Source organism: Haliotis rufescens, unplaced genomic scaffold (genome assembly GCF_023055435.1).
Source record: "Haliotis rufescens isolate VD_foot unplaced genomic scaffold, xgHalRufe1.0.p SCAF_9, whole genome shotgun sequence".
In the NCBI taxonomy this organism is placed as follows: Eukaryota; Metazoa; Mollusca; class Gastropoda; order Lepetellida; family Haliotidae; genus Haliotis; species Haliotis rufescens.
The window spans coordinates 35,842,543-35,866,503 of NW_025964383.1; the positions used below are offsets into that span (position 1 = coordinate 35,842,543).

Here is a 23,961-nt window from a genome sequence, read left to right on the forward strand (position 1 = left end):
TCCAAAATTTCATATATGTATCTATGATATTAATTTAAATATATCGATTTTATTAGGTACAATAAATTTACTAAAAATCTACCTGCGCGTTTCTTGTTTTGAAGAGCGTATATACAGGCCGTTTTTTATGTAATTACGATGATAATCCATGGTAATCCGATGCAGATGGAACCAGATGTTAGTGTAAATGATCCCGAACTATGCATTATATATCAAATTCCAAACGAATTTTGTGCATTAAGTATGTTTTGCGCAGTCGAATCTACTGGTATTCTACCAGAGCTTCACTGTACCTCCAGATTATAATTCTCCGTGAGTGACATACTTACTTATTATCGACATCTTTCATTTCTATCTCATTCACTTGTAATTAAGCGACGAATGTACGTAGAACATGTACATTATCACGCAGTTATTGCTATGTAACGTGCCGTCATATAATAATTACCATTGTGGAGGTGACATCAAGCTCTGGTGGAGACTTGTGAGGGAGTATCCAAGTTGGATCACGGCCTGTATCGCTTTCATTTCCGCTCTCACTGAGACACAGTTGAAAGCTTTCGGCGGGGGTGGCTTTTGGGGAGTTTAAACCATAGGGATGAAAGGCGGGGATATATAATCCCTGATGATGTTTCAAAGTCACTGATTGAGGATGTTAATGCTGAAATGTATAAGGATATTGATAACGCCGTCAATAAGATATCACATCTTTTCAAGCGATAGCAGCTTCAATGAGCAGACGACATAGGTCACGTGACAGCCCGCGTGGTGGAACATGCAGTGTGAGACAGCCAAGCGTGAAACGTATTGGGCCTTGGACAAATTTAGATTGACTGACTGACGCTTTACTTGATTTGCAAAGTTGTAAACAAAAGACGCGAATATTTAAATCAGTGTGTCATGATAGTAAAAGGAATCAGAGATAAAATTTAATGTATTCGTGACAACCCTGATGAACTGTGGAAATATATTAAATCATCAGTGGCACTGCAAGGCCGTAGTTAACTTTTTTGACAGGGGGGCAAATATTTGTACAACTATCACTTGACCCCAACTTGATTCATTAAAACTGTTTTCAAAAACCTTGGATTGCGTAAATCACACTTTACTTTGGCATCAACTTATTAGCTATGGAATACATGGAACTGTTTTAAGAAATATGTATTTCAAACTATATACTTGTGTACGGACAGATCAAGGTTTAAAAGATTTTTTTCAGTCCTGGGTTGGTACTCGCCAAAGATGTGTGATCAGCCCACTGTTATTTTCATTATACATCAACGAATTGGTTACTGAGATGACTACTTCAAACAGAAGAGGCATGTTAATAATTGAAGATTATCTGAATATATGTTCACTTCTCTATGCTGATGATGTCGCTAACGCTGCAGATTCCACAGGCAAACTACAAGAACAAATAAATTGCGTTAGCAACTTCTGTGAAAAATCGAAGATTGTTGTATTCCGAAATGGTGGATATCTACGGCAGTATGAAAAATGGTATTACAGGGTCTCTCAGATCGAAACCGTCTCCTTTTATAAATATCTTGGTATTTTGTTTACACCTAAACCTGTTTGGTCGAGATCGAGACAGATGTTGGCAAAGCAGGCGGAGAGAGTATGCTTACTCATATACAGATTGCACTTTATGTGTGACGGCTTACCAATTTATGACCGTAAAGATTTTCGACAGCATGGTTCTGCCGATCCTAACATACGGCTCTGAACTTTGGAGTGCTTGTAATGATGCTGTTCTTGGAGAATGTGGTCGACCTTTATTATTTCGATAATGGTTCGATAAGAAAACAATAAACGCAATCTCGCGTTCTGGCGTTTTTGAAAATAGTTGCATATAACTGTAAAGGCAACTGACACAAAAGCACGAGAACGCGGGATCGCGACATTGGTCAAGTGTCGCAATCTCGCGTTCTCGCGTTTTTGAAAATAGATGCATATGACTGTATAGGCAATTGACACAAAAGCACGAGAACGTCACCAAAGTACGCAATAACAACTTTATCGTCAGTTTAATCGGTCAACGAGATTATCTGTAGTTGCTAGAATAGGTATATATACTGACGACAGACAGTCACATATCATTCTGATTCCCCAACTCTCGTGTTAATAGTACCATCATATTTCCGAGGATTGACATGTCTTTGCATGTGTTTGTGACGGGTGCCATCGGTTACAATCCTGTGACTGGATAAAGTCGATATATTTAATTGAATATCATAGATGCAAATATGAAATTTTGGACCTCGATAGTCACATATTGTCGTTGTATAAAGGCATTGAAAATTGTTCATTGACATGTCACATAAGGCCACAACGTTGCACTAAAATCAGTATCTCGTGTGACCGCCCGGGGCAGCAATCACGGTTCTGCATCTCCTCTGCACTGACTGGTTAAGCGTACGAATTCTGTCCTGCGGAATTCGGCGCCATTTTGCTTGTAACGCGTTGGCGATCTCAAAGGCCAGGGCAAGGCGTTGATGTTGGCATAACGAGGTAGTCTACCGTGACACAAGCTGAGTGAAGTGGAGCGTTGTCCTGTTGAAACAGCTCCCTCTGGCGGTCAATGATTGGAAGAAGGTGAGGTTGAAGAATTTGATTCATGTAGCAATTTGCTGTCAACTTTCCCTGAACCACAACCAAGTCAGATCTCGTGGTGTAGGATATATATATATATATATGTATAATTTATGATGTAGCTAAGGTACGTGCACGTTTAAAAACTGTATTTTGCTGTCAACCAAAGGAGATCTTCAACACCTTATAATTGTAAACTGTTTTGAAATGTCTCGCCTCATGAACACGTTCCTGATTTCAATATTGTATTCAGTTCCACACATGGCTGTACACAACATTTATATATTTTACATGTATACGACGGCTACATGGGCAAGCATAACGGTAAACACAAACGTGTGTTTATTTAACATTGTTGTGTGTTGAAACACGTATTATTTTAAAGGGAAATATAAACATTTAGTCTGTTCGGGTTACTAACTCTGACTATTGTTTCCTGAATAAAATAGTATTTACTTCAGATATACCTCTTATGTTTTGGTGTCATGTGACACAAGATGTTGTTATCAACCAATACTCCTGTATAGAAATATGAAACATCAATGCTTGAGAATGCTAGTGAATAACCAATTTCGATTTGCCAACAGAACAAATTCCTGACAACGTTGACAATAGCGGTAAGAATATATTCATGGATCAGTGATGACCCAGTTGTGTGCAAAAGGAAGCTGTTGCCTCAGATGAAAAGATGAAGTTATGCCGAAACAGTAAGCTCTTAGAACTCTTGTTTGCCAGCTGGGACCATGTCAATACATCATGTATGAAATGTATGTACATGTTGAACGCATTGACAGAGAGTATTATTATCTTGAACGAATTCTGCAAACGAAGTAGACATTTGGGATTCCATTTATGCACACGAAGATGTTTCATTTATCAAAATATGCCTATGTTTGTTTGAAGGGAACGTGTTCTTCACCGACTTTGCTGCAGACTTCAATGCAGGGTTGGAGTACACAAAAACTTTTCAGAGACAATCAATTCAATTAATTAATCAGTGTAACTACCAGTGCAAATGAAGAATGTTTATTATAACATGTCATTGTGTGTTTATGCGAATTCTGATTGGCAAGCGCTACATGTTTCGACTCAAACCGTAATAAACGCGAGAATGCGAGATCGCGACACCTAACCAATGTTGCTATCTCGCGTTCTCGTGCTTTTGTGTCAATTGCCTTTTCAGTCATATGCAACTCTTTTCAAAAACGCGAGAACGCGAGATTGCGACCCTTGACCAATGTCGCGATCTTGCGTTCTCGTGCTTTTGTGCCAATTGGCTATGCAGTTATATGTAACTATTTTCAAAACCGCGAGAACGCGAGTTTGCGACACTTGACCAATGTCGCCATCTCGCGATCTTGTGCTTTTGTGTCAATTGCTTATACAGTTAGGAGAACGCGAGATTGCGAAACTTGACCAATGTCACGATCTCGCGTTCTCGCGTTTTTCTGCCAATTACCAGGACACTGACCTAGTGGCTCAGTCCTCTGAGGCGTCGCTATTCGCTGTGTACGTAAAGTTGCGTCCCGTGGGCGTGGCAGAAACCTATGATGGTGGGTTCGTCCCATTTAAAGCTGACAAGCCAGGGAATAACTGAAATATAAATACTGTTCAAAGCGGTGTTGAGCCAAAGTCACTCACTTATTCAGAGCCATGCCGGTCCCTCAGGCTGGATATTGGGGGTACTTACTCAGTATAAAGATGTTATTGTTTTCTTGTCGAATCATTTAAGGCATCTGTGTACAATTGCTGTCGAAGGATGCGATTCACATGCAACATGCGTGTTCAATGGGGCTACGTGCACAGAGTAGGAACACACATATTAGCGATATTTCTTTTCTAGGAAGTTTGAGGCAATAGAATAATGTAAGGCGGGATGTTTTGTAGTCAGGTGGGAAAGGATGATAATCTATTAATTAATTTTGTATGGCCTAAAGAAGTGATTATGGTGTCGTGTAAAAACATCGGACAAGCTCATTTTAGCAGAATGCTACAAATTGGTCTTTGAGAATTTTGTTTTAATGAATAATAATGTGATTATTTCTGTAACTGATACAGCAATACTGCTGATGTGGCTTTAAGCAATATTAAACTGACAGTGATATATATTGTTTCCAGCTTCCTCACACTTTAATGTTTTCACTATCCATGAACATTCATGTACACAATTTCTTTTGTTAAATTATGTTTAGCATGTTGAGGGTTTTAAATTAAAGTACACAGAAAACAGCACCAAAGGGAGAGGAGTCTACTCTACTCTACATGGGTCTTTGTCTATGTAAATTACGTGATAGCATTTTCAAGCTCAAGTCATACATTTTCTAAATGCTACTTGGAGAATGAAGAGCATGATAGAAGCATGACCACTGTGCAGGACTACTAATGTGCGCATGCGCCTTGACCTTATGATATCACGCATGCGCACGGACAGCGTCTAAAAAACTAGAACTCGAGAACGCGAGATCGCGAGAAAATAAATTTTTCATCATGTCCAAATGTCGCATTCTCGCGTTGTCGATTTTCGACAAAAAGTGTTATGTATCAAAAACACGCATTCTCGTGTTTTTGGCATATTTAGCTCGTTTCCAAAGGTCGAGATCGCGAGAATGCGAGATCGCGAGAATGCGAGATCGCGAGAATGTCCCTGTCAGTATTACATAACTACCTGTAGGAACATATTGTTTATACTCGTCCATGTTTAATATATATAATTTACATGCTCGGTAATAGTGAGAACGGGCATCATTGTGTGTTTCCGTGCTTTGTTTAGGTGAACAATTGACTTGTCCTTGCAGGTGTTTGTGATGGATGCCACCCGTCTGGCAGAATACGCTCACCTTTTCGCGAACACCCGTTGGATGGCCTGAACCACTTCGGATTTTTATCCCACATCAGTCTGATACACCGTGATATAACTGAAATACTATTCAAAGAGGTGTTTAATGCGATCACCGTTGTGTGTTACTGCAACTTTCCAAATTTTGTGTGGTGATGTTCTGTAATATGTAAAATAAAGCATATTCAATTATCCAATTGATTAGAATATATTTGCGTCAGTGTATTTTATGAACTCCCAAAACCGTGTTTGTTAAACACATATAATAACAGATCATATACGCGCATGGTGCCTTGACTTACTATTAGCTTTAATAGGCCATTCCGGAATAAAATAGTTCCCCCAAAAGCGAGGAACATCTGTTTTAGTTTGTTTACAAGAAATATATTCCAAAAAATATCCTCATTAGATGAGAAGGTCTGTTAAGAACTACCTCAGTAAGTCAATCACAATGATAGAGCGTCGTAATACATTATATTTACATCAAGTACAAGACGTCAAAATGGCCGACACGATAAACATGACGGGAGATACTTCCGAAGTTGTTAATTAGCCTGTGGCGATTTCAAGCCTTTGTGATCAAACACTGATCAATTGGCCGATCATTGAAAGATGTGTCAAATAGATGCTAAGGTTATTTCATAGATTGCTGTAGATTGTCACTACGATAGTTTGGATTTTGGGGATTTATTTCTCTAGGATGGGTTGTAGCGAGGGTATCCTTGAACGGGCATGCAACCAAACTCTATGAATAATCTCAGAGTATGCTAAGACGCTACGTTCAAAATTAAAGGGTCTAAATGATGAGAAACAACGCTTCTGTATGAATTCGTACTAGGGAATTCCCAGGGCTTTCCCCAGGAATGTGGAAGTAGTCAGTGCTTACGTAATTTCAAGAATACAGTCACGTGAAAAACGTCATGTGACCCACCTCTCGTCCTATGGAAAAGCCGTATATCGTGTAAACTTCACATTACAAAATTAGTTACTGTTATAACCAAATGAAACACAACCCATTATCCGATAGAGGTAACTGTGCATAGCGGAGGGATGTGTTATCTCAATAAACTTGGTACATGGTTTGGTTTGACTTCTTGGCGCGTGTCTGAATTCCATTAACATGTTACATATCCTAAAACTGACTAATCAGCAAATCTCGCTGCGCGCGACAGATACTAGAGCAAGGCATGCCAGAAATACGAAACCTAATGCTTCCGAAAGGAAGCCTTCTGCATCACGTGCGTCGGGGGTCCAGCGCCATCTGATTGGCCGTTAACAGTTGTACAAGGCGGAGCAAAAAGCATCGTTTTTCCGTCCATTTTACGCTTGAAAAACTCGACGCTTTTCCGGACACTTTCTAGACGCTAACCAATTAATCAAGTTTAATGAATGTTTATTCGTTTTTCCGTCCAATGACCATATACGGAAAAAAACGACGTTTTCGTGTTTGCGGTGGTAATCCATGGTAATCCGATGCAGATGGAACCAGATGTTAGGGTAAATGATCCCCATATATGCATTATATATCAAATTCCAAAAGAATTTTGTGCATAAAGTATGTTTTGCGCAGTCGAATCTACTGGTATTCTACCAGAGCTTCACTGTACCTCCAGATTATAATTGTCCGTGAGTGACATACTTACTTATTATTGCGTTCTCGTGTTATCGTTTTTTAGACGCTGTCCGTGCGCATGCGATATATCATAAGGTCAAGGCGCATGCGCACGTTAGCAGTCCGGTGGTCATGCTTCTTTCATGCTCTTCATTCTCCAAGCAGCATTTAGCAAACTTATGACTTAAGCTTGAAAATGCTATCATGTAATTTACAAACACAAAGTCCCATGTATCGTAGAGTCCTTTCCCTTTGGTTCGGTTTCCAATGTACTTTAAATTAAAACCCTCAACTTGCTCATTATAATTAAATAAAAGAAATTGTGTACATGAATGTCCAGTGATAGTGAAAACATTAAAGTTTGAGGAAGCTGGAAACAATATATATCACTGTCAGTGAGAGAGTAAATATTGCTTAAAGCCACATCAGCAGTATTGCAGCTATTCGCGTCTGCACTGTCAGTTACAGGAATAATCACAGGCCAGTGAGGCAATATTATACACGGCTAGCATATTCGCCGAAACAAAATTCTCAAAGACCAATTTGTAGCATTCTGCTAAAATGAGATTGTCCGATGTTTTTACACGATACCATAGTCGTTACTTTAGGCCGTACAAAATTAATTAATAGATTATCATCGTCTCCCACCTAACTACAAAACATCCTGCCTTACATTATTCTATTGCCTCAAACTTCCTAGAAATAAAAAATATCGCTAATATGTGTGTTCCTACTCCGTACACGTAGCCCTACTGAACACGCATGATGCATCTGAATCGCACCCTTTGACAGCAATTGTACACAGATGCCCTAAATGGTTCGATAAGAAAACAATAAACGCAATCTCGCGTTCTCGCGTTTTTGAAAATAGTTGTATATAACTGTAAAGGCAACTGACACAAAAGCACGAGAACGCGGGATCGCGACATTGGTCAAGTGTCGCAATCTCGCGTTCTCGCGTTTTTGAAAATAGATGCATATGACTGTATAGGCAATTGACACAAAAGCACGAGAACGTCACCAAAGTACGCTGTAACAACTTTATCGTCAGTTTAATCAGTCAATGAGATTATCTGTAGTTGCTAGAATAGGTATAAATACTGACGACAGACAGTCACATATCATTCTGATTCCCCAACTCTCGTGTTAATAGTACCATCATGTTTCCGAGGATTGACATGTCTTTGCATGTGTTTGTGACGGGTGCCATCGGTTACAATCCTGTGACTGGATAAAGTCGATATATTTAATTGAATATCATAGATGCAAATATGAAATTTTGGACCTCGATAGTCACATATTGTCGTTGTATAAAGGCATTGAAAATTGTTTATTGACATGTCACATAAGGCCACAACGTTGCACTAAAATCAGTATCTCGTGTGACCGCCCGGGGCAGCAATCACGGTTCTGCATCTCCTCTGCACTGACTGATTAAGCGTACGAATTCTGTCCTGCGGAATTCGGCGCCATTTTGCTTGCCATATTCATGGATCAGTGATGACCCAGTTGTTTGCAAAAGGAAGCTGTTGCCTCAGATGAAAAGATGAAGTTATGCCGAAACAGTAAGCTCTTAGAACTCTTGTTTGCCAGCTGGGACCATGTCAATACATCATGTATGAAATGTATGTACATGTTGAACGCATTGACAGAGAGTATTATTATCTTGAACGAATTCTGCAAACGAAGTAGACATTTGGGATTCCATTTATGCACACGAAGATGTTTCATTTATCAAAATATGCCTATGTTTGCTCGAAGGGAACGTGTTCTTCACCGACTTTGCTGCAGACTTCAATGCAGGGTTGGAGTACACAAAAACTTTTCAGAGACAATCAATTCAATTAATTAATCAGTGTAACTACCAGTGCAAATGAAGAATGTTTATTATAACATGTCATTGTGTGTTTATGCGAATTCTGATTGGCAAGCGCTACATGTTTCGACTCAAACCGTAATAAACGCGAGAATGCGAGATCGCGACACCTAACCAATGTTGCTATCTCGCGTTCTCGTGCTTTTGTGTCAATTGCCTTTTCAGTCATATGCAACTCTTTTCGAAAACGCGAGAACGCGAGATTGACATACTTACTTATTATTGCGTTCTCGTGTTATCGTTTTTTAGACGCTGTCCGTGCGCATGCGATATATCATAAGGTCAAGGCGCATGCGCACGTTAGCAGTCCGGTGGTCATGCTTCTTTCATGCTCTTCATTCTCCAAGCAGCATTTAGCAAACTTATGACTTAAGCTTGAAAATGCTATCATGTAATTTACAAACACAAAGTCCCATGTATCGTAGAGTCCTTTCCCTTTGGTTCAGTTTCCAATGTACTTTAAATTAAAACCCTCAACTTGCTCATTATAATTAAACAAAAGAAATTGTGCACATGAATGTCCAGTGATAGTGAAAACATTAAAGTTTGAGGAAGCTGGAAACAATATATATCACTGTCAGTGAGAGTGTAAATATTGCTAAAAGCCACATCAGCAGTATTGCAGCTATTCGCGTCTGCACTGTCAGTTACAGGAATAATCACAGGCCAGTGAGGCAATATTATACACGGCTAGCATATTCGCCGAAACAAAATTCTCAAAGACCAATTTGTAGCATTCGGCTAAAATGAGATTGTCCGATGTTTTTACACGACACCATAGTCGTTACTTTAGGCCGTACAAAATTAATTAATAGATTATCATCGTCTCCCACCTAACTACAAAACATCCTGCCTTACATTATTCTATTGCCTCAAACTTCCTAGAAATAAAAAATATCGCTAATATGTGTGTTCCTACTCCCTACACGTAGCCCTACTGAACACGCATGATGCATCTGAATCGCACCCTTTGACAGCAATTGTACACAGATGCCCTAAATGGTTCGATAAGAAAACAATAAACGCAATCTCGCGTTCTCGCGTTTTTGAAAATAGTTGTATATAACTGTAAAGGCAACTGACACAAAAGCACGAGAACGCGGGATCGCGACATTGGTCAAGTGTCGCAATCTCGCGTTCTCGCGTTTTTGAAAATAGATGCATATGACTGTATAGGCAATTGACACAAAAGCACGAGAACGTCACCAAAGTACGCAATAACAACTTTATCGTCAGTTTAATCAGTCAATGAGATTATCTGTAGTTGCTAGAATAGGTATAAATACTGACGACAGACAGTCACATATCATTCTGATTCCCCAACTCTCGTGTTAATAGTACCATCATATTTCCGAGGATTGACATGTCTTTGCATGTGTTTGTGACGGGTGCCATCGGTTACAATCCTGTGACTGGATAAAGTCGATATATTTAATTGAATATCATAGATACAAATATGAAATTTTGGACCTCGATAGTCACATATTGTCGTTGTACAAAGGCATTGAAAATTGTTCATTGACATGTCACATAAGGCCACAACGTTGCACTAAAATCAGTATCTCGTGTGACCGCCCGGGGCAGCAATCACGGTTCTGCATCTCCTCTGCACTGACTGGTTAAGCGTACGAATTCTGTCCTGCGGAATTCGGCGCCATTTTGCTTGTAACGCGTTGGCCAGTTGTGGAGTGTCTGCGGCGGTTCTGACGTTGACGTACACGTCGATCGAGTTCATCCCAGAGTTGTTCCATTGGGTTGAGATCTGGAGATCTCGACGGCCAGGGCAAGGCGTTGATGTTGGCATAAGGGGGTAGTCTACCGTGACACAAGCTGAGTGAAGTGGAGCATTGTCCTGTTGAAACAGCTCCCTCTGGCGGTCAATGATTGGAAGAAGGTGAGGTTGAAGAATTTGATTCATGTAGCAATTTGCTGTCAACTTTCCCTGAACCACAACCAAGTCAGATCTCGTGGTGTAGGATATATATATATATATATATATATATGTATAATTTATGATGTAGCTAAGGTACGTGCACGTTTAAAAACTGTATTTTGCTGTCAACCAAAGAAGATCTTCAACACCTTATAATTGTAAACTGTTTTGAAATGTCTCGCCTCATGAACACGTTCCTGATTTCAATATTGTATTCAGTTCCACACATGGCTGTACACAACATTTATATATTTTACATGTGTACGACGGCTACATGGGCAAGCATAACGGTAAACACAAACGTGTGTTTATTTAACATTGTTGTGTGTTGAAACACGTATTATTTTAAAGGGAAATATAAACATTTAGTCTGTTCGGGTTACTAACTCTGACTATTGTTTCCTGAATAAAATAGTATTTACTTCAGATATACCTCTTATGTTTTGGTGTCATGTGACACAAGATGTTGTTATCAACCAATACTCCTGTATAGAAATATGAAACATCAATGCTTGAGAATGCTAGTGAATAACCAACTTCGATTTGCAAACAGAACAAATTCCTGACAACGTTGACAATAGCGGTAAGAATATATTCATGGATCAGTGATGACCCAGTTGTTTGCAAAAGGAAGCTGTTGCCTCAGATGAAGGATGAAGTTATGCCGAAACAGTAAGCTCTTAGAACTCTTGTTTGCCAGCTGGGACCATGTCAATACATCATGTATGAAATGTATGTACATGTTGAACGCATTGACAGAGAGTATTATTATCTTGAACGAATTCTGCAAACGAAGTAGACATTTGGGATTCCATTTATGCACACGAAGATGTTTCATTTATCAAAATATGCCTATGTTTGTTTGAAGGGAACGTGTTCTTCACCGACTTTGCTGCAGACTTCAATGCAGGGTTGGAGTACACAAAAACTTTTCAGAGACAATCAATTCAATTAATTAATCAGTGTAACTACCAGTGCAAATGAAGAATGTTTATTATAACATGTCATTGTGTGTTTATGCGAATTCTGATTGGCAAGCGCTACATGTTTCGACTCAAACCGTAATAAACGCGAGAATGCGAGATCGCGACACCTAACCAATGTTGCTATCTCGCGTTCTCGTGCTTTTGTGTCAATTGCCTTTTCAGTCATATGCAACTCTTTTCAAAAACGCGAGAACGCGAGATTGCGACCCTTGACCAATGTCGCGATCTTGCGTTCTCGTGCTTTTGTGCCAATTGGCTATGCAGTTATATGTAACTATTTTCAAAAACGCGAGAACGCGAGTTTGCGACACTTGACCAATGTCGCCATCTCGCGATCTTGTGCTTTTGTGTCAATTGCTTATACAGTTAGGAGAACGCGAGATTGCGAAACTTGACCAATGTCGCGATCTCGCGTTCTCGCGTTTTTCTGCCAATTACCAGGACAGTGACCTAGTGGCTCAGTCCTCTGAGGCGTCGCTATTCGCTGTGTACGTAAAGTTGCGTCCCTTGGGCGTGGCAGAAACCTATGATGGTGGGTTTCGTCCCATTTAAAGCTGACAAGCCAGGGAATAACTGAAATATAAATACTGTTCAAAGCGGTGTTGAGCCAAAGTCACTCACTTATTCAGAGCCATGCCGGTCCCTCAGGCTGGATATTGGGGGTACTTACTCATGATAAAGATGTTATTGTTTTCTTGTCGAACCATTTAAGGCATCTGTGTACAATTGCTGTCGAAGGATGCGATTCACATGCAACATGCGTGTTCAATGGGGCTACGTGCACAGAGTAGGAACACACATATTAGCGATATTTCTTTTCTAGGAAGTTTGAGGCAATAGAATAATGTAAGGCGGGATGTTTTGTAGTCAGGTGGGAAAGGATGATAATCTATTAATTAATTTTGTATGGCCTAAAGTAGTGATTATGGTGTCGTGTAAAAACATCGGACAAGCTCATTTTAGCAGAATGCTACAAATTGGTCTTTGAGAATTTTGTTTTAATGAATAATAATGTGATTATTTCTGTAACTGATACAGCAATACTGCTGATGTGGTTTTAAGCAATATTAAACTGACAGTGATATATATTGTTTCCAGCTTCCTCACACTTTAATGTTTTCACTATCCATGAACATTCATGTACACAATTTCTTTTGTTAAATTATGTTTAGCATTTTGAGGGTTTTAAATTAAAGTACACAGAAAACAGCACCAAAGGGAGAGGAGTCTACTCTACTCTACATGGGTCTTTGTCTATGTGAGGGAGTGAGTATGGTTTTACGCCGCTTTTAGCAATATTCCAGCAATATCACGGTGGGGGACACCAGAAATGGGCTTCACACATTGTACCCATGTCGGGAATCGAACCCGGGTTTTCGGCATGACGAGCGAACGCTTTAACCACTAGGCTACCCGACCGCCCCCTTTGTCTATGTAAATTACATGATAGCATTTTCAAGCTCAAGTCATACATTTTCTAAATGCTACTTGGAGAATGAAGAGCATGATAGAAGCATGACCACTGTGCAGGACTACTAATGTGCGCATGCGCCTTGACCTTATGATATCACGCATGCGCACGGACAGCGTCTAAAAAACTAGAACACGAGAACGCGAGATCGCGAGAAAATAAATTTTTCATCATGTTCAAATGTCGCATTCCCGCGTTGTCGATTTTCGACAAAAAGTGTTATGTATCAAAAACACGCATTCTCGTGTTTTTGGCATATTTAGCTCGTTTCCAAAGGTCGAGATCGCGAGAATGCGAGATCGCGAGAATGTCCCTGTCAGTATTACATAACTACCTGTAGGAACATATTGTTTATACTCGTCCATGTTTAATATATATAATTTACATGCTCGGTAATAGTGAGAACGGGCATCATTGTGTGTTTCCGTGCTTTGTTCAGGTGAACAATTGACTTGTCCTTGCATGTGTTTGTGATGGATGCCACCCGTCTGGCAGAATACGCTCACCTTTTCGCGAACACCCGTTGGATGGCCTGAACCACTTCGGATTTTTATCCCACATCAGTCTGATACACCGTGATATAACTGAAATACTTTTTAAAGAGGTGTTTAATGCGATCACCGTAGTGTGTTACTGCAACTTTCCAAATTTTGTGTGGTGATGTTCTGTAATATGTAAAATAAAGCATATTCAATTATCCAATTGATTAGAATATACTTGCGTCAGTGTATTCTATGAACTCCCAAAACCGTGTTTGTTAAACACATATAATAACAGATCATATACGCGCATGGTGCCTTGACTTACTATTAGCTTTAATAGGCCATTCCGGAATAAAATAGTTCCCCCAAAAGCGAGGAACATCTGTTTTAGTTTGTTTACAAGAAATATATTCCAAAAAATATCCTCATTAGATGAGAAGGTCTGTTAAGAACTACCTCAGTAAGTCAATCACAATGACAGAGCGTCGTAATACATTATATTTACATCAAGTACAAGACGTCAAAATGGCCGACACGATAAACATGACGGGAGATACTTCCGAAGTTGTTAATTAGCCTGTGGCGATTTCAAGCCTTTGTGATCAAACACTGATCAATTGGCCGATCATTGAAAGGTGATTGTAAAGATGTGTCAAAAAGATACTAAGGTAATTTCATAGATTGCTGTAGATTGTCACTACGATAGTTTGGATTTTGGGGATTTATTTCTCTAGGATGGGTTGTAGCGAGGGTATCCTTGAACGGGCATGCAACCAAACTCTATGAATAATCTCAGAGTATGCTAAGACGCTACGTTCAAAATTAAAGGGTCTAAATGATGAGAAACAACGCTTCTGTATGAATTCGTACTAGGGAATTCCCAGGGCTTTCTCCAGGAATGTGGAAGTAGTCAGTGCTTACGTAATTTTAAGAATACAGTCACTTGAAAAACGTCATGTGACCCACCTCTCGTCCTATGGAAAAGCCGTATATCGTGTAAACTTCACATTACTTTCATGAAATTTCATTCGGTTGAACAGAGTGAATTAGACTGAAATTGATTTCTCTTGAAGGTAAAGCCGGATATAAAGGGAGGTTATTCCCGGTAGAGGGCGCAACCGTGAGGGGTATATATAGGAATTGTAAAGCCCGGGTAGTTCAATCTCTCCTGTGGTGTCGCCGTTACAGTGTGGTCTGTTTATATCGTTATTTACTTTGCCACGTGTTCTATCGCCATTTTGTTATGGAGCTATCTGAAGATATTAACAAGAAACTTGATAATATTCTACAGCAGTTATCTACATGTCGAGAAGAAGTTGACAGGTCTGTTGAAGATAAACTTGTTAATTTACAAGATAACGTGGCTCGAACAGCAGCTGATATTTAGAAACTCAAAACTGAAAAAGATTTCGTATGGAAACGGGAAGGGCACCGCCTTCAGTATAATTTCAATTCAGAGACCCTTGAAAATCTGAAACAAATGAAATTTGCTATTTCTTACTCAAAATTGGACTATTTGCAAGATCTACTTTGCGCGGAGGTTTCGCGCATTGAGCGTAGAAATAAGCTGATTAAGCTTGCCGACTCATCAGATGGAGGTTGGGAGACTGTTCGCCAATATGACTGTTATGATCTTGCTGATGATTCTGGCGATGATCGGCATATCTCCAGAGCGGAATCCAGAGCTATCAAGAAAATTGACAAAAAGAAATCAAAATCGTCAAGATATGCCCCATTTAAGTTTTCTAGACCGACAGCGACTGTCACGCAGGCTACAGTTGGGGGCGGGGCTCATCCAGTGGGACCATCTCAAGGTCGTTCATTTCGCCCGAGACTTAGAAACGGCACGTGTTTTGCGTGCGGAGAACTCAGCCACTGGAGACGAGACTGCCCGTATGTCAACTCTAACACAGTCACGCCAAGTCGACCGGGAAGCAAGACCACAGTCTCAGAGTAAACAGGGTAAAGTTGAACTTACAAACGATTATTATGAATATGAGCGTGGAAATGCTGAAATCTTAGTGAGGGGTCGTCTAAGACGCTGCATACAGTTTTGGCGTGACATTGGTTCTACTCAATTTGTGATTGATGTAATTGTAAGTGGATACAAGATACCATTTTATTCTACTCCGACACCTATGGAATTAAAAAACAACATGTCGGCGTTGCGGCATTCTGATTTTGTTTGTGAAGCTATTTCAGATCTTGTGCGGAAAAATTTAGTGGAGGAATGTGAGGAGAGGCCTCGTGTTGTTAATCCGTTGTCTGTGTCTATTGCTTCTTCTGGAAAGAAAAGATTAATTCTTGATTTATCTGTGGTGAACAAACATGTGTTTAAACTTTCAGTCAAATACGAAGACTGGAAAACCGCTCTTATGTATATCAATGCTGGTGATTGGTTAGTTAAATACGATATACATTCCGCGTACCATCATATTGAAATGCATACTCCTCATACAACTTTTCTCGGCTTTTCATGGATTTGGCCATGGTGCAGGAGGTATTACAAGTTTGTGGTTTTACCCATTTGGTTTGTCATCTGCGCCCTATGTCTTTACAAAGGTAACTCGACAATTGGTAAAATGGTGGCGTTACCTCGGTTACAAGAACGTTATGTTTCTTGATGATGGAATTATTGTTGAAAATTCTATGTCAACTTGTGCTGTTGTATCAGATAGGGTTGAGGATGACCTCATCAGTTCTGGATTTGTGCCTAAAGTTGAAAAGTCTTTATGGACGCCTTCACAAAGTTTGGAATGGCTAGGATTTCACGTGAACACTTTACATTTTACTTTAGCTATACCGGAAAGGAAGTTGGAGAAGCTTTTCATTTGCATCAGATCTCTCTTAGTCCCTAACACTAGGTCTGTGTATGTTCGTGATGTATCTCCACTAGTTGGTCAAATTATTGCTATGTCACCAGTTGTTGGTTCACTTAGTCAACTTATGACGAGGTCACTCAGTATAGATTGTCTGACGGCTAACTCATGGAATGACTGGATTGTTTTATCAGGTCAAAGTAAGGATCAGTTAGTGTTCTGGCGGGACAATATTCAACATTTCAAGTCACGATCGTTGTGTTCTGACAGTTCCCCTACCAGGGTTGTTTATAGCGATGCAAGTGGTGTAGGTTACGGTGGCTATTGTGTTCAGTTTGGTGGAAGGTTTGCACATGGTCAGTGGTCCGAAAGCGAAATGAATCAAAGTTCAACATGGCGGGAGTTGAAGGCTGTATCTATGGTACTGACAAGTTTTTTGTCTTTTCTTGGTTCTCACTCAGTCAAGTGGTTTACGGATAATACCAATGTATGTGCTTTTATTAAAAAGGGTAGCATGAAGACACATTTACAAAATCTTGCATTGGTTATCTGGCAGTTGTGTTTGAGATCCTGTATACGTTTGGAAGTTGACTGGGTTCCCCGAGAACAAAATGATCAAGCCGATTTTCTGAGCAAGCTCACTGATAGAGATGACTGGGCAGTTGCAGTTTTTCATGTACTCGATGAAACATGGGGACCACATTCAATAGATCGTTTTGCTTCTTACTACAACAAGAAGATAAACCGTTTCGATTCTAGGTACTGGAACCCTAATTCTGAGAATGTGGATACTTTTACTTCAGATTGGAGTAATGAGGTGAACTGGATAGTACCACCAGTGTATTTGGTCTCGCGTGTGTTGTGCCATATGCGCAAATACAGAGCAAAGGGTACGTTGGTTGTACCTCAGTGGTACTCGGCAAGTTTCTGGCCTTTGCTATGCAAACAAGGTACATTTTTCAAAGAAGTAAGAGACTTTGTTTATTTGCCGTCTTGCAAAGAAGCTTATGTTCCCAGTCGTATTGGGGGACGTTTTTTTGGTGAAACAGATTTAAACTTTTCAATGTTAGCGTTGAAAATCGATTTCGGTTATTGAAATGCTTTCTTCTGTTTCAGATGTGTTAGACAGTGTATATCATGATGTTATATCTACCCTCCCAGAAAGTTTAAAACCGAACGTACAAGGTTTGAGCATATTATTAAATGAGGCTAGATCTGCCTCTACAGTGAGATCATACAACTTGGGATTCAAGAGATTTTCTGATTGGGCAGATTCTCATGGTTTGCCGACTTTATTGCCAATTGCTCCTATGCACTGCGCACTTTATTTGTTATCTTTAATACAAAGTTGTGAAAGTATTTCTCCTGTCAATACAGCTTTTTACAGCATTCGATATGCTCATGTTCTTGTTGGGTTATGCAGTCCCACAGATAATACACTGGTACGAAATGTATTGGAGGCTGGTAAGCGGAGATTGGCTAAACCAGTACACAAAAAGGAACCGATAACAATATCGCAACTTAGTTGTATGGTATCGTCTCTCGAATGTGTGAGATGTTTAAAAGACAGCAGAGTTGCTGCAATGATTTTAGTTTCTTTTGCAGGTTTTCTTCGATCAGTTGAATTATTGCACATTGCACGTTCAGATATCATGTTTTTTGAACATTATATGTCTATATTTATTGAACAGTCCAAGACGGACGTGTACCGAGATGGTGCATGGGTAGTCATAGGTGTATCCGATTCACTGCTATGTCCTGTTATGCACTTACAACGTTATTTAACGATGGCAGAGATTGCCGAGGATTCTCAGGAATATGTGTTCAGAGCACTAAGTCCTGTTAATGGCAAATATGTGCTGAGGAAAGAAAACAAGCCACTGACTTATACAAGACTCCGTGAAATATTTCGTGTAACTTTGTCCCCTTTTGTCAGTGATGTGTCAAGATATGGCGTCCACAGTTTGAGGTCGGGTGGTGCTACAGCGGCAGCAAACAATGGTGTACCTGACCGTCTTTTTAAGAGACACGGGCGCTGGAAGAGCGAGAATGCCAAAGATGGGTATATCAAAGACAGTGTTAAAGCCAGATTAAGTGTGTCCAAATCGTTGGGTTTGTAATATAGGTTGTTTTCCTGTATTCCCTTTCTTTGTTTCTCATGCAGAGTAAATGCCTCGGCGTGTGCCACAGGGGAAGCCAGATTGTGTGTTTGTTGTTTATATCTGGCTTGACGAGGTTTTGGAAGAGAATAGACGCTAACAAATTACATTAATTTACATTATCACGCAGTTATTGCTATGTAACGTACCGTCATATAATAATTACCATTGTGGAAGTGACATCAAGCTCTGGTGGAGACTTGTGAGGGAGTATCCATGTTGGATCACGGCCTGTATCGCTTTCATTTCCGCTCTCACTGAGACACAGTTGAAAGCTTTCGGCGGGGGTGGCTTTTGGGGAGTTTAAACCATAGGGATGAAAGGCGGGGATATATAATCCCTGATGATGTTTCCAAATCACTGATATTGATAACGCCGTCAATAAGATATCCCATCTTTTCGAGCGGGCAGCAGCTTCAATGAGCAGACGACATAGGTCACGTGACAGCCCGCGTGGTGGAACATGCAGTGTGAGACAGCCAAGCGTGAAACGTATTGGGCCTTGGACAAATTTAGATTGACTGACTGACGCTTTACTTGACTTGCAAAGTTGTAAACAAAAGACGCGAATATTTAAATCAGTGTGTCATGATAGTAAAAGGAATCAGAGATAAAATTTAATGTATTCGTGACAACCCTGATGAACTGTGGAAATCTATTTAATCATCAGTGGCACTGCAAGGCCGTAGTTAACTTTTTTGACAGGGGGGCAAATATTTGTACAACTATCACTTGACCCCAACTTGATTCATTAAAACTGTTTTCTATAACACTAACACCCCCCCCCCCCCTCCCCCCCCGACTCCAAAATTGGTCTCATGAAAATAAAGTTATTTATGAAAATCAAGCTGGATTCAGGAAAGGTTATTCGACGGTGGATAAAATAATTTCACTTTATGGGATGATTAGAAATACCTCTCTAAATCAACAGGTGGGAGATTTTGTTTTCTTCATAGACTTCTCAAAAACCTTGGATTGCGTAAATCACACTTTACTTTGGCATCAACTTATTAGCTATGGAATACATGGAACTGTTTTAAGAATTATGTATTTCAAACTATATACTTGTGTACGGACAGATCAAGGTCTCAAAGACTTTTTTCAGTCCTGGGTTGGTACTCGCCAAAGATGTGTGATCAGCCCACTTTTATTTTCATTATACATCAACGAATTGGTTACTGAGATGACTACTTCAAACTGAAGAGGCATGTTAATAATTGAAGATTATCTGAATATATGTTCACTTCTCTATGCTGATGATGTCGCTAACGCTGCAGATTCCACAGGCAAACTACAAGAAAAAATAAATTGCGTTAGCAACTTCTGTGAAAAATCGAAGATTGTTGTATTCCGAAATGGTGGATATCTACGGCAGTATGAAAAATGGTATTGCAGGGTCTCTCAGATCGAAACCGTCTCCTTTTATAAATATCTTGGTATTTTGTTTACACCTAAACCTGTTTGGTCGAGATCGAGACAGGTGTTGGCAAAGCAGGCGGAGAGAGTATGCTTACTCATATACAGATTGCACTTTATGGGTGACGGCTTACCAATTTATGACTGCAAAGATTTTCGACAGCATGGTTCTGCCGATCCTAACCTACGGCTCTGAACATTGGGGATACGAAGTCGTGGATCAAATTGAGAGTTCAGACTTAGTATATAAAAATAATTCTGTATCTGCCTCTGAGTGCTTGTAATGATGCTGTTCTTGGAGAATGTGGTCGACCTTTATTATTTCTCACCTATGTAACAAAATGTGTAATATTCTGAACCGCAAAAGAAACGTCACCCCAAGTAACATTGCATGAAAAGTTGTCATTTAAATATCTGGGTACACACCAGCGACACATTACTGCGGGCACCGTGCGTCGACGATTGACGAGCAGACACCTCCACTGTCACAGGCCACATCGAGGACCCATTCTGACACCACGTCATCGCCGGGACCGTCTTTAGTGGGCAACACAGCACCAGCATTGGCGCCGCCAGCAGTGGAGAAGAGTCCTCTTCTTAAACGAGAGCCGTCACTGTATCTCAACTGTAGATGGCAGAGAGAGAGAGAGAGAGAGAGAGAGAGAGAAAGAGAGAGAGAGAGAGAGAGAGAGTCTGGCGACGCTGTGGGGAACGTTATTCGGATGCTTGTGTTGTTGAGAGAGACTCATGGGGTGGTCCGAGCATCATGATGTGGGGTGGAATTGGTATTGTACAGAGGGTCGGCCCTGTGGTCTTCCTGAACATCGGTCCAGGGAGAGGCAATGGTGTCACAGCAGCTCGGTACATTGATCAAGTCTTGAGACCCCACGCCATAACTCATTTGGCACGTCGCCGCAATCACGAGTTTCAGCATGATAACGCCCGTGCCCACACTGCGAGAGCAACAAGAGACTTCCTCCAGCAGAATGGCATCAGACCAATGCAGTGGCCTTCCCTCAGTCCCGATTTAAATCCCATTGAGCACCTGTGGGACGAAATTCAAAGACGGCTGAATGACGTCCGACCAAGGCCGACAACTGCAGCTGAACTGCGTCAGGCGTTCATCAGAGTGTGGGCTGAAGTGCCTGTGGCCTTCATCAACCCCCTCATCCATTCCATGTATCGACGTTGCACGGCAGTCATCAATGAACATGGCGGACACACGAGATACTGACTTGTGATGCCCTTTTCTCAGAGACTAGTGTTGTGTTTTATTTTAAGAACATTTGACACTTTAATTTCAACCCAGTTTTGCCAAGTTTCAACCTTTTTAATATGTCTCAAAGTATGTTTACAGTGTTTGGACAAATAAAGTTTCTCATTATCTATCCATGGTGACGTTTCTTTTGCGGTTCAGAATATATTGGGTAAACTAGTCATTATGAACAATTGCCGACAACCGAAGCAAACGTATTTGATGCTGTATGGATTGGATTGCGTAAACAGAACTTCCTGGGCAACTAAGATAAATCATGATCATACCTTATTCCAGTTTGGCTTTGGCTACGCCTGGATTATGCAAGATGTTGGACATTTTTATCTTTTTATGTCTCAGTTTAAACAACGTGTATCCGATTACAGCATCCAACGATGGCATTCATCAGTATCATCAAATCCAATGCTTATGGCACATTCAACCTACAACCAGTTTTAAAGACAGAAGTATATCTTACACAAGTCGACTGTACACTATTGAAACAGGCGCTGTCAAGATTTAGATGTGGCTATCATCAGTTTATGATCGAAATGGGCAGACGCAAGAATGACGCTTGTGAAGATATTGTCTTCGATTAAACATTAGTCTAGTTGCTTTTAATGATTTAAGAAATCGATACATTGATCCTAAATACTTTGTTAATCCGTCACTGGAATCCTTTGTTCGCCTGATGTCTTCTAATCATAAACCTACTATTGTACAGCTATCAAAATTCATATTGAATACAATGGAATTGGATAAGTCACTTTATCAGTAATTGTATTCCTGTAATGTTATGTTCTGTGGGCATGTGGTCTCTAACTTGAAATAAAGGTGTTACTTGTTGAAAGCGTTCAACCTGAAAGAAAGATTAATCATTAGCACGTGCAAGAACTTCCGTCTAGATACAGATAGAAAAATATTAATTGTAAGGTGAAGTTGTCAAATATTCTCGAAAGGTATTAAAAACGTAAATGTACTAAAATATAACTGTAGGGTATTGATGAAGCGGCATTTATAGTTATCTCTTCAACTGTCTTTTCCGGCATACACGTGGGTGTATGTCCGATTGCTGGTAACCCTGGAAAACAATGTCAAATATACAAACCTACCTCACAGCCAGAGCTAAACATGTGTGTATTTATTTTACACAATACTATTTGCAAACTAATTTGACATTCTCAGTTAGATATATGTAAGCTCCTCGACAACCCACATGTACATGTATTTATTATTTTATGATGGTATTACTGTTCATGGGAATACAAAAATGATATTGAAATTAAGAAAAAATAGACAGAATTGCACTAAATAAACGAAATAAATCATGAACCTATATATGCAATAGGTTAATTTGTAACACGAGTGAAAGATGGATTCTGAACACGAGTTCCAACACGTACGCCAGCTGTCACGTCCATGGTTTGGGACGTTAAGCTGTATTCGTTGAAATGTAATTTATCGTCAATTGACTTACTTACTTAGTTTTGGTTTTAACCAGCGCTTTCCGACATATGCGTATATTTTGCAGTTCGCACACGGACCCGACAAACCGTTCAGTGATGTGGTCGACAAGGGTATGTCCGAAAGGTAAGGCAACCTGGAGGGGCTCTATGGTCGCTTAATTAATTGTGGCGGAAATTCTGAATTTTGTAATATGCCATGCTAATAAGGTGGAGGATCTAAAGGAGATTTTGAGGTTGTGTGTTGTTATAGATTTATTATTTATGTTTTATTGGTAGCTTGTTTGTTGTGTCTTTTGGGGTCTTTTTTTCTCTCTCTCCTAAATGCGACCGAGTAGGCCTGTTTTGATCAGATAAATGCCTAGTGCTTTATAGGTCTGTAAGCTTTTAAGGGGTTTAATGGAGTTGCTAGTGTCATTTGGTTGTTGTAGTTTAGTGTTGTGCTTTGTTGTTTGTAATGTGTGCAATGTAGTATTACCTGTTCAGGAGTTTCTATTTGGTTGCCATTTGGGCAGTAACCGGTTTAATGTTTTTTTTTAATTTGGTGTAGGTGTGAGTTGAGATTAGTGTGGCCTGTTTGTAATTTGGTTATTGCCCTGTCGATATTTTTGGTTTTAGGAAGGATTTGGGGTTTTTTGAGTGGCCTTTGTAGCAGGTGATTTAGTTTGCAGTTTGATTTCTGATAGTTGTTTTGCCACTAATGGAAGATATTTTCATTTGTGATATTTCAAATTTCGTTTTTAGATATTGAAAGGTTGATGCTTACTTCTTCCAATTTTAGTGCTGATTTAGCTGCTTCGTCGGCATGTTTGTTACCAAACACACCGATGTGGACAGGGATTCAAACTATTTCTATATATTTGCCTAGTTTACGGAGATTGTCGTCGCTTTTAAGTATCTGTAGAAGTATTAGCTTAGGACGTTTTTTGTGTTTTTGTTTTTTTATAGCCTGGAGCTCACTTAATGAATCTGTTAGTATTAGTTTTTTGGGGTGTTTTTTTTTCATTTGGGCGCTGTGTAGGGCTGTTACTATCCCCATTAGTTCGGCTGTGAAGATTGAT

The 23,961-nt window shown here is 40.0% G+C and overlaps 2 protein-coding genes across 3 annotated transcripts in view; one reads left to right on the forward strand and one right to left on the reverse strand.

Annotated features, from left to right (window-relative positions):
* LOC124147820 overlaps positions 1–342 on the reverse strand; it is a 30,837-nt gene extending 30,495 nt beyond the window's left edge. Inside the window, exon 1 of the mRNA XM_046518612.2 lies at positions 330–342. Within this exon, the coding sequence (XP_046374568.2) occupies positions 330–342 (13 nt within the window). The remainder of the gene's footprint in view (positions 1–329) is intronic.
* LOC124147819 overlaps positions 1–23,961 on the forward strand; it is a 165,921-nt gene that overhangs the window by 109,679 nt on the left and 32,281 nt on the right. Inside the window, exon 2 of one of the 2 annotated variants that reach the window (XM_048391521.1) lies at positions 22,969–23,027. In XM_048391521.1, the coding sequence (XP_048247478.1) occupies positions 23,000–23,027 (28 nt within the window). In that variant the 5' untranslated portion in view covers positions 22,969–22,999. Of the gene's footprint in view, positions 1–22,883; positions 23,028–23,961 lie in introns of those variants that run through there. The other variant, XM_048391519.1, reaches the window with a different exon arrangement.